This window comes from Myxocyprinus asiaticus, chromosome 2 (genome assembly GCF_019703515.2).
Source record: "Myxocyprinus asiaticus isolate MX2 ecotype Aquarium Trade chromosome 2, UBuf_Myxa_2, whole genome shotgun sequence".
Classification (NCBI taxonomy): domain Eukaryota; kingdom Metazoa; phylum Chordata; class Actinopteri; order Cypriniformes; family Catostomidae; genus Myxocyprinus; species Myxocyprinus asiaticus.
In genome coordinates, this window is record NC_059345.1 from 29,982,153 (window position 1) to 29,996,033 (window position 13,881).

At 36.2% G+C, this 13,881-nt stretch overlaps 1 protein-coding gene across 1 annotated transcript in view; it reads left to right on the plus strand.

Annotated features, from left to right (window-relative positions):
- Window positions 1–13,881, plus strand: part of LOC127454714 (talin-2-like) — an 83,100-nt gene that overhangs the window by 57,609 nt on the left and 11,610 nt on the right. The window contains exons 34-48 of the mRNA XM_051722075.1: window positions 1,446–1,568; window positions 1,712–1,855; window positions 1,995–2,156; window positions 2,443–2,583; window positions 2,680–2,861; window positions 9,213–9,345; window positions 9,616–9,717; window positions 9,839–10,009; window positions 10,112–10,258; window positions 10,427–10,528; window positions 10,629–10,748; window positions 11,259–11,405; window positions 11,648–11,817; window positions 13,132–13,315; window positions 13,429–13,554. Of these exons, the coding sequence (XP_051578035.1) occupies window positions 1,446–1,568; window positions 1,712–1,855; window positions 1,995–2,156; window positions 2,443–2,583; window positions 2,680–2,861; window positions 9,213–9,345; window positions 9,616–9,717; window positions 9,839–10,009; window positions 10,112–10,258; window positions 10,427–10,528; window positions 10,629–10,748; window positions 11,259–11,405; window positions 11,648–11,817; window positions 13,132–13,315; window positions 13,429–13,554 (2,154 nt within the window). The remainder of the gene's footprint in view (window positions 1–1,445; window positions 1,569–1,711; window positions 1,856–1,994; window positions 2,157–2,442; window positions 2,584–2,679; window positions 2,862–9,212; window positions 9,346–9,615; window positions 9,718–9,838; window positions 10,010–10,111; window positions 10,259–10,426; window positions 10,529–10,628; window positions 10,749–11,258; window positions 11,406–11,647; window positions 11,818–13,131; window positions 13,316–13,428; window positions 13,555–13,881) is intronic.

Genomic DNA, 13,881 nt, shown 5'->3' on the forward strand with positions numbered 1-13,881 from the left:
ATTGGTTTGACAATTTTAAAAAGCCTCATAACTATGTATGGAAAACATAGTTCATATTTTTTTTCTCAGTAATTCAAGCATTCTCAGAAAATTCAATAGATTATACTGTAATTGCTGGCTGTCAAATTCAGTTACAGTTTTGATTTATTTAATTAAAACAGTTTTATAAATTGTTTGTCTGTGTATGTGTTTTTTTTTTTTTTTTTAATTCATTTAATCTAAAAATACATGAAAATCTGCAGCAAAGCTACAAATGTATCTTGTCTGATCTGGATTTGAACCTGGGTCACTGAATGCACTGCCAGTAAGCCTAACTACTTGACCAGTGTCCCAGCTCTATTTGATTTGTCACTTTGTTGATTTTCAGGTTAATCAAGTTATTATTCATTATAAAGAAATAAAGGCAATTGAAAGTATATTACTGACACATACCAGCCTATGATGCTTTAATGTTGCAAATAAAATAATTCCACTTGTGATTTACTGCTCTGACAAGTGTAATCGCCAGTTCCCATTAAAACCAACGTCCCACATTAACATGGGAAACCAGATGTTATGCTGTGAAACCGTTAAAATCGCTCTTGAACTGTGTCAAATTCATTAGAATAGACATCAATGAAACAAAGCGGGTTAATAATGATACCAGCATTTTTTTAATAATGTGCAAAACATATTTTCTTTGCTCTTTGGCAGTTCACATTGAATGAATCTGCAGAAAAGGGAAGTGAAATTAATTGCATGCACGCACACATCCCCAGTTAACACGATCCCCAGTTGATCCATAACACTGGCTCTGCTTTGCCCTAACAAAAAGGCGCGGGCTGGCACTGTGGCGTGACGTCATCGTGTACAAAAATGTCCCATTTCATTGGCAAAGTATCAACCAATAAAACAACTTCATTGACCCCTCCCCCGCCAAGCACTGGTCTTGCTCTCTCGCATCAGGATTGTACAAGTGCACAAAGGAGTTTTGCTACGTTTTTTTGCAAAAGTAGTTGCAAAAGTCAAGGTGTGAAGATTTAAAGTTGCAGTGCCAGATTTGAGAGGTTGTAAGTGCCAATTTGTGGTTGTAAAATTAAAGTACAAAAGTTAATGTGTAATACAAGTTTGTGTCTGTAGTTGTATTTATGTGAATGTCATTTAACACATTTGTGACTACTTGTCTGCAATTGTGGATTCAAAACACAAGCTTTGATTTATTGTCTGTGAGTGCAGATTGCAACATTAAACTTCAACTTTTTATTTTACAAGTTTTTACATCAGTGCTTTGAGTGTAAATTTCAACTTACGAGTACACATATTTATTGTACAAGTTCTCAAATCCAAATATGCAAGCTCGAGATTGCTACTGATTTACTTTCATTTTTGGGTGAACTATCCCTTTAAATGTTAATACACTAGATTGTGCATTGGTTGATTGTAATCCTCCTGTGTCTGTTGTAAAGGTCCTTGGTGAGTCTATGGCTGGCATCTCTCATTACTGTAAGACAGGAGATGTTCCAGCATTTGGAGACTGTGTGGGCAGAGCCTCTAAAGCTCTGTGTGGGTTGACTGAAGCAGCTGGACAGGTGAGAAACTACAGGTTCTGCCCTCCCACTGAACATGCAGTCATATTTCAGTGATAACCATTATTCATTTTTATCTAGGAACACTTTTACTATTGTGTCCTTCAATACTCCAACTGTTTTTTTTTTTTTTGGTGTGTCCTCAGGCCTCTTACCTAGTGGGTGTGTCTGACCCCAACAGCCAAGCCGGACATCCAGGCTTGGTGGATCCCATTCAGTTTGCTCGAGCTAATCAGGCAATCCAGATGGCTTGCCAAAATCTTGTTGACCCAGATAGTAGTCCTTCACAGGTGAGCTTTGGACTGCTAGGCACAGGGCATCTAGTGCAGCGACTTAAAAACATCTAATTTGCCCTTCTCCTTTTGTTCAAGGCCAAAATCGTTTACAGTATATATTTTGTGTGTCATTGTGTGTCTGGGTTTGTTGCAGGTACTCTCTGCTGCCACAATTGTTGCTAAGCACACCTCAGCATTGTGTAATGCCTGCCGACTGGCCTCCTCTAAGACTGCTAACCCTGTAGCGAAACGCCATTTTGTGCAGTCAGCCAAAGAAGTGGCCAACAGCACAGCCAACCTGGTCAAAACCATCAAGGTTGCAACCACTGCTTTTACAAATCACCCAAATTTTAATCAATGAAAAAAAAATCTAATACTTTTAGAATACTTTTTTTATAACAAATGCATTTGAAGAACCTTTATATAGGTTTTAATGTTTCTGAATGAAGAGTATTTATTGGTTTCTTTTGTTTAGCCTATTTATTTATTTTATCTATTTTTATGTAGTTGCTTATTTATTGATTTGACCTAGTTCTTGCCATGTAAATAGCCTTTGCTGAATGATTGTTTTCGAACATTATTTCTTTTCTCTCCCACCACAGACTTTGGACGGAGATTTCTCTGAGGAAAATCGTGAGAAATGTCATGTTGCAACTGCACCGCTCATCGAAGCTGTTGACAATCTGACCACCTTTGCTTCAAATCCAGAGTTTGCCAGTGTGCCTGCGCAGATAAGTAGAGAGGTATGTGTTGAGGGGGTTTGATGTTCTTCACTAAACAGTATTATTCACCATTTAGTTATTCTCTTTGTTGTTAATGATTATATACTTTTAATTTAGGGTTCTGCAGCACAGGAGCCAATCATTCAATCAGCACGCTCCATGCTTGACAGCTCCACCCACCTTTTGAAGACAGCGCGGTCATTAGTTATGAACCCTAAAGATCCGCCCACGTGGTCATTACTGGCGAGCCATTCACGCACTGTTTCGGACTCCATCAAGAGCCTCATCACTGCTATCAGGTAACACCAGAGATGGGGACTCAAGTTAGAGACTCGGCCTCTAGTCGCATTTTAATTGACTTCAGACTTGACTCCAGACTCGACCTAAAATGACTTCATGCTTGACTCCAGATTCAACAAAAAGGACTCGTGAATATTTCAAAAATGACTTGAGTCATTTAACCTTAAGTATTAATATCTTAAAGAAAGAATTTGGTTTTATTAGGGCTGTTCCAATGGCAATTTATTACCACTGCGGAGGTTAAGGGCCAATCACGAGAGTGGGCAAGGGAGAGAGTGCAATTTACCTGATTATTGTCCATCAAACTTTAAAAAGTGCATCATTGAACATGCAATAAAAATTAAGCTCTTTGTAAAATATCACAAAAAAAATAAAAAAAATAAAAATAAAAAAAAATAAAAATATATATATATATATATATATATATACAAAACTTTTTGCATTGGTTTTTACATTTGTGTCTGTTATACAGCTGATATATTCACTGGTGGCCAAAGTTTGGAATAATGTACAGATTTGGCTGTTTCTGAAGGAAATTAGTACTTTAATTCACCAAAGTGGCATTCAACTGATCACAAAAATATTCAGGACATTACTGATGTAAAAAACAGCACCATCACTATTTTGATCAAATCTATACAGGCCCCATTTCCAGCAGCCATCACTCCAACACCTTATCCTTGAGTAATCATGATAAATTGCTAATTTGGTACTAGAAAATCACTTGCCATTATATCAAACACAGTTGAGGCTATTTGGTTCATTAAATGAAGCTTAACATTTTCTTTGTGTTTGTTTTTGAGTTGCCACAGTATGCAATAGACTGGCATGTCTTAAGGTCAATATTAGGTCAAAAATGGCAAAAAAGAAACAGCTTTCTCTAAAAGCTCATCAGCCAATCATTGCTTGAAATTGCCAAAAAACTGAAGATTTCATACAAAGGTGTACACAACAGTCTTCAAAGACAAAGGACAACTGGCTCTAACAAGGACAGAAAGAGATGTGGAAGACCAGATGTACAACTAAACAAGAGTATAAGTACATCAGAGTCTCTAGTTTGAGAAATAGATGCCTCAAATGTCCTCAGCTGACAGCTTCATTGAATTCTACCTTTACTGTTGTTTCTTGTACAACAGTAAAGAGAAGACTCAGGGCTGCAGGCCTTATGGGAAGAATTGCAAAGAAAAAGCCACTTTTGACACAGAAAAACAAAAAGAAAATGTTAGAGTGGGCAAAGAAACACATACTGGACAACAGATAACTGGAAAAGATTGTTATGGATTTTAACCCCATTGAGCTTTTGTGGGATCGGCTAGACTTTAAGGTGCGTGAGAAGTGCCCGACAAGACAGCCACATCTATGGCAAGTGCTACAGGAAGCGTGGGGTGAAATATCACCTGAGTATCTGGACAAACTGACAGCTAGAATGCCAAGGATCTGCAAAGCTGTCATTGCTGCACATGGAGGATTTTATTATGAGAACTCTGAAGTAGTTTAAGAAGTTCTGAACTTTTTTCAAATTGTAATAGTAATTTATCACGTTATTAATGTCCTGACTATACATTGTGATCAGTTGAATGACACTTTGGTGAATAAAAGTACCAATTTATTTTCATAAGAGCAAAATCTGTCCATTATTCCAAACTTTTGGACACCAGTGTATGTCAGCAACATGTAGTACACTTCAAGGACTAAAAATATTTTGGGTGTCAAATTCTTTTAATATCTAATATTCAACACTACTAAATATCACAAAACAGCTGGACAATAATCAAATAGTTCAGTCCTACCTTTGCTGAAAGTTTTTCAATTGTCAGATGCTTTTATTTTTTTGTGAGTTATGTTTTCAGTGCACTCAATACACGCCCAGAATGCAGTGTTAATCTCGTCAAAGAAATTACACACAAAAATGTTTGAGTTGTTATTTGATTCCATTTACAAAGACGGGATTATGAGGATAATTTTAACAAATTTAATTCAATCATTGTTGACGAAAATATGATGAGAAATAAACAACCCTGCAAGATATTACCAATGCACTGACAATGTTTCAGAAGCAGAAATATTTTGTTAAATAAAATCTTCTTTATTTAAATGATCCAGTCATATTGTGAGGATTGTTTTCGTCTAAGCCATGTGTCGAGAGATGAAAGCGCTGATCCCAGTGGAAGCGCTTTCATCATCACCTATTTTCAAACGAATCATATATATATATATATATATATACAATAAATGAGAGAAACAAGCCATCAACCGAATAAATATAATATTACAGCTTACATCTTTTCATGAAGATGTTATCATGAATAAACTCTGCTGTGCGTGAGTTTGTGACGGAATTTAGGAATTTACGTTGTCTCTAAAAAACAGAAAATTATACGTCCCTATGATAAATTATCCACAACACTGATACTAAAGATCTAATACTTTATTATACTCATTAAATGACATTATTTCAGAAATGTATTTCAAGTTTTCGTAAGGTCTTTTATGTAAGTTGAAATACGTCACATGCATAACCGAGTGGCACTTTGCCACCGCGGTGAGCCGTTTGTCACGGTAATGCTACCAGCCCTAGTTTTCAGCATACGTACAGTTTTTTGTGGACTTAAAACAGCTAGGAAGTGTTTTGTCAAAATTATACCTAATGATATCACATTACATTGCATTGCATATGTCATAATGCATTGCTTGTGTCCACGTTCTTGTTGAACTGACTGTGAGGAAAAACTGCGGCACCTTTATTACAAAAAAACAGTACAGGATAAGTTAATTAAGTCTGTGAAATCATAAAATAAAATAAAATGAAATAAATAAATAAAAAAATTACAAATTTAGGTAGAATCGTATTAGTATGCCAGATTTTTCAAATATCATACATTTATTATTTTTGAGTATTTTAAATAATTAAATAAATAAAAGATGTAATGTTTAGTGACTTGAGACTTGACTCGGACTCGTGATGAAAGACTCCAGACTTGACTCGGACTCCAGCTTAAATATTTCAGACTTGACTTGGACTTCAGATAAGGCTCGTGACTGGGTAATACTTACACTCAAAATTTAGTAGTTAGTGCTATTATTATTATTTTTTTATATAATTTATTTGTTTTTCGGTGATATATATATATATATATATATATATATATATATATATATATATATATATATATATATATATATATATATATATATAGTAAATATACACTACCGTTCAAAAGTTTGGTCACTGCCTTCATAGTCTAACTGATCACTTTACTGAAATGTTTCTCATGACTTCAAAAGCCTATTGATCTGAAGGTGTATGCTTAAATGTTTGAGATTAGTTTTGTAGGCAAAAATAATATTGTGCCAACTTATTCATTTATTTAATTACAAAATTAAAATTGTATTTAAAAAAGTTTTTGAAATGGATGACCGAATAATAAAGAAAAGCAGCCAATAAGTACCCAACATAGATGGGAACTCCTTCAATACAGTTTAAAAAGCATCCCAGGGTGATACCTCAAGAAGTTGGTTGAGAAAAGGTCAAGAGTACATTGCAGTAGTACAGGCAAATGATGGCTGCTTTGAAGATGCTCAAATATAACACAGTTATGATTTATTTTGGATTTTGTCTAGTCATAACATAATTCCCATATTTCCATTTCTGTTCTTCCATAGTTTTGATGACTTTACTATTATTCTAAAATGTGAAAAAAAAATAAAAATAAAGAATGAGTAAGTGACCCTAAACTTTTGACCGGTAGTGTGTAAATATGTATGTGTGTGTGTGTGTGTGTGTGTGTGTGTGTGTGTGTGTGTGTGTGTGTATGTGTGTGTGTATGTGTGTGTGTATGTGTGTATGTATATGTATATGTATATGTGTGTGTGTGTGTGTGTGTGTGTGTGTGTGTGTATATATATATATATATATATATATATATATATATATATATATATATATATATATATATATATATATATATATATGTACAGGGTTGGGAGGGTTACCTTTGAAATGTATTCCACTACAGATTACAGAATTCATGCTGTAAAATGTAATTTTAACGTATTCCGTTAGATTACTCAAGGTCAGTAACGTATTCTAAATACTTTGGATTACTTCTTCAGCACTGGTAGATTTTTTTACTTGTTTTGACTATAAAAACTCTGCCAGTACAGTAAGACAAAATACATTCTCTGAAAAACCTAAATATCTAATGCAGTATTGTTTCTAAAATAAGATCAATCTAATTGATCTTGTTTTAAAGGTGCAGTATGTAAGATTCAGAAACCCTTGTTATTAATGACACCTGTGGCCGTTAAGTGAACTGCAGCCAGCTACCTGTTGCTCGCGCTCGTGCACACACTCCATAGGGACGCGAGTATCGGCCAAAACAATGACGTAACGTACAAAGAGACAATGTGATTCACCGGCATCATGCTGATAGATGAGGTAGCATAATTAAAATTACAGAGTTATGATTGTTTTACTACAAACTTTGAGACTGTATATTATATTTGACTCTCCAGTGCTGGAACAGGGCTAAAACAAAGTGTAGATATAGGTCTGTCTATGCGAGACTGTAGTTTGAAGTATTCACTTTTCTTTGCATGATACATTGACTGCATTTAAATGATAGCCTATGTCGGCGTTAGCTAGCTAGCCAGCTTTATCAATAGCTGTTAGCTAAATTTGGTGGATGATGACAGTAGCTGTTTATGAAATAGACTGTACATTATAAATATGTTGACACAATTCAGTATTGATGTGATTCCATCACAACTGTCATTTTGATATATCGATGCGCTATTGTTTTATAATATTAGATTGTATATATTTTCTGTATAACCAAGTTACGTTTCACTAATAAATGGGTCTTTTTATACAAGGTTTATTTCTGTTTCTTCTGCTCCAATCTTACTTCAAACTTACTTCTCTGTCTGCTCCTATGAATGTCACACATCATAAGAAAATGTTTCACCGCTGTTCAAATGCACTTTTGATCGCATAATTTATATGTATAAAGGTTTTCCATCTGAAAGGACTCAAATGAAACAAATTAAATGAAACAAATGACAATAAAATGCAAAGTAATCTCTTCAGTAATCAAAATACTTTTTTAATGTAACCGTATTCTAATTACCAAGTATTTAAATTGTAACTGTAGTGGAATACAGTTACTAATATTTTGTATTTTAAATACCTAATCCCATTACATGTATTCCTTTACTCCCCAACCCTGTGTGTGTATATATGTGTATATATATATATGTATATATATGTATGTATGTATGTATGTGTGTGTATACAGAATATATATACAGTACTGTGCAAAAGTTTTAGGCATTTGTGAAAAATTTTGCATAGTGAGGGTGTCTTCAAAAATAATGCCATAAAATGTATTCATTTATACATTAACATCATACAAAGTCCAGTAAACATAAAAAAAAAAAAAAAAGCTAAATCAATATTTGGTGTGACCACCTTTGCCTTCACAACAGCACCAATTCTCCTAGGTACACCTGGACACAGTTTTTCTTGGTTGTTAGCAGATATGATGTTCCAAGTTTCTTGGAGAATTCACCACAGTTCTTCTATCTATTTAAGCTGTCTCAACTACTCCTGTTTCTTCATGTAATCTCAGACTGACTCAATATTCAGTGGGGGACTATGTGTGGGCACTAACATCTGTTGCAGAGTTCTTCTATTCTATTCTATTCTATTCTGTTTGCAAAAGTAATGTTTGGGAGTTTAAAATGTATATTTCTTATTGACACACTAAAGCTGAAGATGTATATAACCATTTTAAGACAATGTTTTTGTAAAACATTTTATGTGCCTAAGACTTTTGCACAGTACTGTGTGTGTGTGTGTGTGTGTGTGTGTGTGTGTGTGTGTGTGTTTTGAATTTATTTTTATTATTTATAAAACAGATAGCTCCGGTCATCAATGCTGACTGGTCAACAGCCATGCTTTATTCATAATAGAGCACAGCTCTGACCTCTTTACGGAACTTCTATTTGTATCACTCCGCATCACCCATAGCTGACCATTATTCTTGATGCCTAGCAACGTTCTGTTAACTCTTTACTGTCAGTTTTAATGCAAGGGCACAGATTTGGCTTGAACATTGGGGGGTTGCAGTGTGAAGCATTTACATGTTTCCATTGATCATGGTATAAATATTGGGGGGTTATACTTGCTTGTTTTTATTAGTGGGGGCGGGAAAATGTGCCATATTGTAAATATAGTCACAGCTGACAATCGTGTCATCTCGTGCTTAACACTGCCCTTCTGTCATGACAGTATTCACAATATAGCATGGCCTCTCTTACCTTATTGCTTAAATATATTTTCCCCACAGGGATAAAGCTCCTGGCCAGAAGGAATGCGACTCAGCCATTGATGATATCAATAAATGCATAAGAGATATTGAGCAAGCCTCTCTTGCAGCTGTTAGCCAAAATCTTCCTCGTAGAGATGAAATTTCATCTGAGGTAAAAATTCTGTTTCAAGAGTAGCTACTCAATACTATGGTTATTTCTTCTTTTATGCTCATTACCACAGCTGTGTCATGCTAATTAGTGGGGATATATATATTTTACAATTTTAGATGTATAGGTTTGTTGTTTCAGGTCAAATGGTAATGCCAGAATATCATTTTTAAAACCTTTAGACCACTAAAAGACATTTTCTGATGCAATCATACAATAAAATAAGAGGATTTTCTCTCAAGGAATCCTTTAACCATTGTTTTACTGCATCAGGCTTTGCAGGAGCAGTTGACATCATCAGTTCAGGAGGTGGGACACCTGATTGAGCCAATCTGTACTGCAGCAAAAGGAGAAGCAGCACAGCTGGGACATAAGGTGACTGCTGACTGTTTTCCTTCACCAGCACTGATTATGAACTTTATGCCTTCATAGTCTAATATAAAATCATACCTTTAAACTTTAATCCATGGCAATTAAGAACCTGCTTCTGTCTCAGGTGTCTCAGTTGGTCAGTTACTTTACTCCTCTGGTGTCTGCCTCTATGGGCATGGCCTCCAAAATCTTGGATCACCAGCAGCAGATGAACATTCTGGATCAGACCAAGACTCTTGCTGAGTCTGCTCTACAGATGCTGTATGCTGCCAAGGAAGGTGGAGGAAACCCAAAAGTATGTCTCATTCATAACAGACATATGTATGCTTACAAATCTAAATGGTTGGCTAATGTTCGCAATGTTTCAAAGCATATTTCAATGTGAATCTGTGTACAGGCAGCTCATACCCATGATGCCATCGCAGAAGCTGCCCAGCTAATGAGAGAAGCTGTTGATGATCTCATGTTGACTCTGAATGAAGCTGCCAGTGAGGTTGGCATGGTCAGTGGCATGGTGGACTCGATTGCTGATGCCATGGGAAAGGTAGTCACAAGTTGTCTTATTGATGATGGGCACAGACAGCTGCCCATATACCTTTTGCATTATAAACTGGCGATACAACATATCATATCATATTTCATTAGATTCAAGTTGTTTGTCATCTATGTTATTGTATGTTTAAAAGAGCAATATGTTCTTGTTGTCCTGTAGTTGGGTGAAGGTACCCCACCAGAACCAGAAGGCTCATTTGTGGAATACCAGACCACCATGGTGAAATATTCCAAAGCTATTGCTGTCAGTGCACAGGAGATGGTGAGCATTCACTCCATTCTTTACACTGTGTAAATTATTGTTTTGTGTATTCATATACTTCTATGTTCTCATCTGCATCTATTTTCATGCTCTCCATCAGATCACTAAATCAGTGAGTGCTCCAGAGGAGCTGGGTAGTTTGGCTTCTCGGGTCACTGCAGACTACAGTCAGCTTGCAGTGCAGGGACGTCTTGCTGCTGCTACAGCTGAACCAGAGGAGGTCAATAACGCACACCCATATTCATGCATTGTCACTCTGTAGCTTGTTTCTATTAGCTGCCTCACTGTCTACTGCCTAAATAGGCAGCTACCTTCTTAGGCATAATCCAAACTGAAATGGAGCATCATAAGTGACTGATTTGAAACACTCTACAGTGGCAGCTACTCTGCACACCACACAACATGTGTTACGCAGGAGATTAGGATCGAACAATCTTTTCATTTGAATAAAATGTTTTTAAATTAACATTTCTTTCAACTTTGTCCACAATCAAAAAGAAAAAAACTAACAAATTCTGGGATTGCTATACATGTGATGCTGCCTTTAGAATTTAGCCAAAACAACGTATCTTAGAAGGCAGCATAATTTGCAGTCCACCTGTGATGACCTAAAATGCTATCTAGGTAGACAGCTCACATGGCTTTGGAATTGAGCCTATATCCCTCCCTCACTCACTCACTCACTCACTCAATCTCACTCGCACACTCACTCTTGTGTTGGTGGTTGCAGATCGGGTACCAGATAAAGACACGTGTGCAGGAGTTGGGCCATGGCTGCCTCGTGCTCGTTCAGAAGGCTGGAGCGCTGCAGATCAGTCCACCTGACTCCTTCACAAAGAGAGAGCTCATTGAGTGCGCACGAGCCGTCACTGAGAAGGTACTGGAACATGCAAAACACGCACAAAAAAAAAAAAAAAAATCATATGCATTATGCACATATTGCTGTCAAAGATCAAGTCTGAGTTTATGGTGTTCTCTGTTCAAACAATGTCAGTTTCTCCAGATTGTATAATTTTGAATTTGGATTATTTTAGAATTAGTCCCAACACTATTAAATCTAAAAGTCACAATGGTGTGTGTGTGTGTGTGTGTGTGTGTGTGTGTGTGCGCTTGCTTTAGGTATCTATGGTGCTCTCAGCATTGCAAGCAGGTAACAAGGGCACTCAAGCTTGTATCACTGCAGCCAGTGCTGTATCAGGCATCATCGCAGACCTGGACACCACCATAATGTTTGCTTCTGCTGGCACACTGAATGCCGAGAATGATTCAGACTCCTTCGCTGATCACAGGTATATCACACAAACAGAGTTTTAGATGTTTTACCAATTAATCATGAAAGGTTTACTTATTCTTCATTAAACATGATCTGGTGAAAAATATATATATATATGTATACACACATCTGGTGAATATTTAGGCTATAAAATGTTTAATTTGGCAAATACTTAAATATAGAGCATTGTAACGGAGACAAGTCTCAGTCATTTCAAAATAACAGTCCCTTGTGTGTTTTGGGCATGTTTATAGTTAAAAGTTATGCACCAAACCTTAATTACTTCTGGTTATATTGAGATTTTGGTTGAACAATAAACTCCATCTGTGATTTTATTCTCTTTGGACTGTTGAAGCCTCTGTTTGTGCCCGTCATTGTGAGGAAAGACTAAAAAAATTTTTAACATTCTATAAATACATTTTAAAAATGATCTGCAGATTAATTGGTTATCTGCCTTTTCCACCACCTTTGTTATCGGTATCAGCCAAATCCACTTTCGGTCAATCTGTAGTAACTTATTTCTCTTCACTTAAGTCAAATTTCCAAACAGTATGCTGATGCAAAGCTTTCTTTGCTATGAGAGCTCTCAGGGAAGAGATGTTCCAAAGTGTCTTGAAACACCACCTTTCTAGCACACATGAAAAAAAATAATCCACATTGTCCAAAAAAGCTACTACTTGTCAGCTAAACTTGAAGATAATACACATGCTCTTACAAAGAGAAACTCTCCTTGGGACCAGAAGAAATTAACGAAACATTACATATAAACTTAACTTGCTTTTATATGTACTTTTACTTGCACCACATTATGCTTATTCCAACTATATTAAAGTATTTAGTGAGACAAGATTATTATAAAGTAAAAATTATTATAAAGAATATGAATAGATAAGAATATATAAAGATGACTAGATTATATAGAATAGATTTATATTTGGATAGGATATATGATAAAATAAGTTTAATAAAAGTTTAATAAAATCTAAAGAATGTCAAAGAGAGAAAATAATGAATGGAATATACTGCCACATTCTCTCTGGAAGCAAAGCCAAATGAACAATGTTCACGATCATGCTCTCTTGGGAATCACCCTCAGATATGACACACAGGTGGCTTTACAAACCAAATATTAAAGAATCCTTCAGATCCCTCACTTTCCAAGGAAACCTAATGGTTCCATTATATTGGTATCTGTAATATTAAGGAAAAATAGATTTCACAGGAAAAAGTACTTCACAAGCACAATGCTCTGCCACACAGTCTTATAATTTATAGAATAATTATAATTTTAACTTTCTAACCCTATCATACTCACTTTGTTTCTTTTCAGGGAGAATATTCTGAAGACAGCCAAAGCTTTGGTGGAGGACACCAAGAACCTTGTTTCAGGTGCAGCATCAAGTCAAGAGAAACTGGCCCAAGCAGCTCAGTCCTCTGCCAAGACAATCACACAGCTCACAGATGTTGTGAAATTGGGAGCGGCAAGCATCGGCCCGGATGATCCAGAAACACAGGTGAGACATGGAGAGAGTGATGAGGACAGATGAGAAGTGATTCAAAGGGATTTACCAGCAGCCAGTCTTAAAATATCATTGCGGAATTGTTATTTTGATTCATCTCCTCTTAGGTTGTGTTGATCAATGCTGTGAAGGATGTTGCTAAAGCTTTAGCTGAGCTCATTAGCGCCACCAAGTGTGCTGCAGGAAAAACAGCCGATGACCCCTCCATATTCCAGCTCAAGAGTGCGGCCAAGGTACAACACTTATCTCACATTTACATTTTCCATTTGACAGACGCTTTTATCCAAAGCAACTTGCAGTGCCTTCAAGGCATACACTTTATCAGTTATGTATTCCCTGGGACTCCCTGGGACTCCCATAATCTACCAGTGGAGCTACACGAACTTGCCTCTTCTCTGCATAACACATTAATATTATTCTTCCTTTTGTACATTTTGTGTCCTCTTCATACTTTCATAGACCACAGTCCGGTAAGAAACACTCTAGCTAGAGAATTAGCCATTATGTATTTGTTTCTGAAAACTGTAATCTCCCAGTTGTCCCTCAGAAAGCTGGCGGCA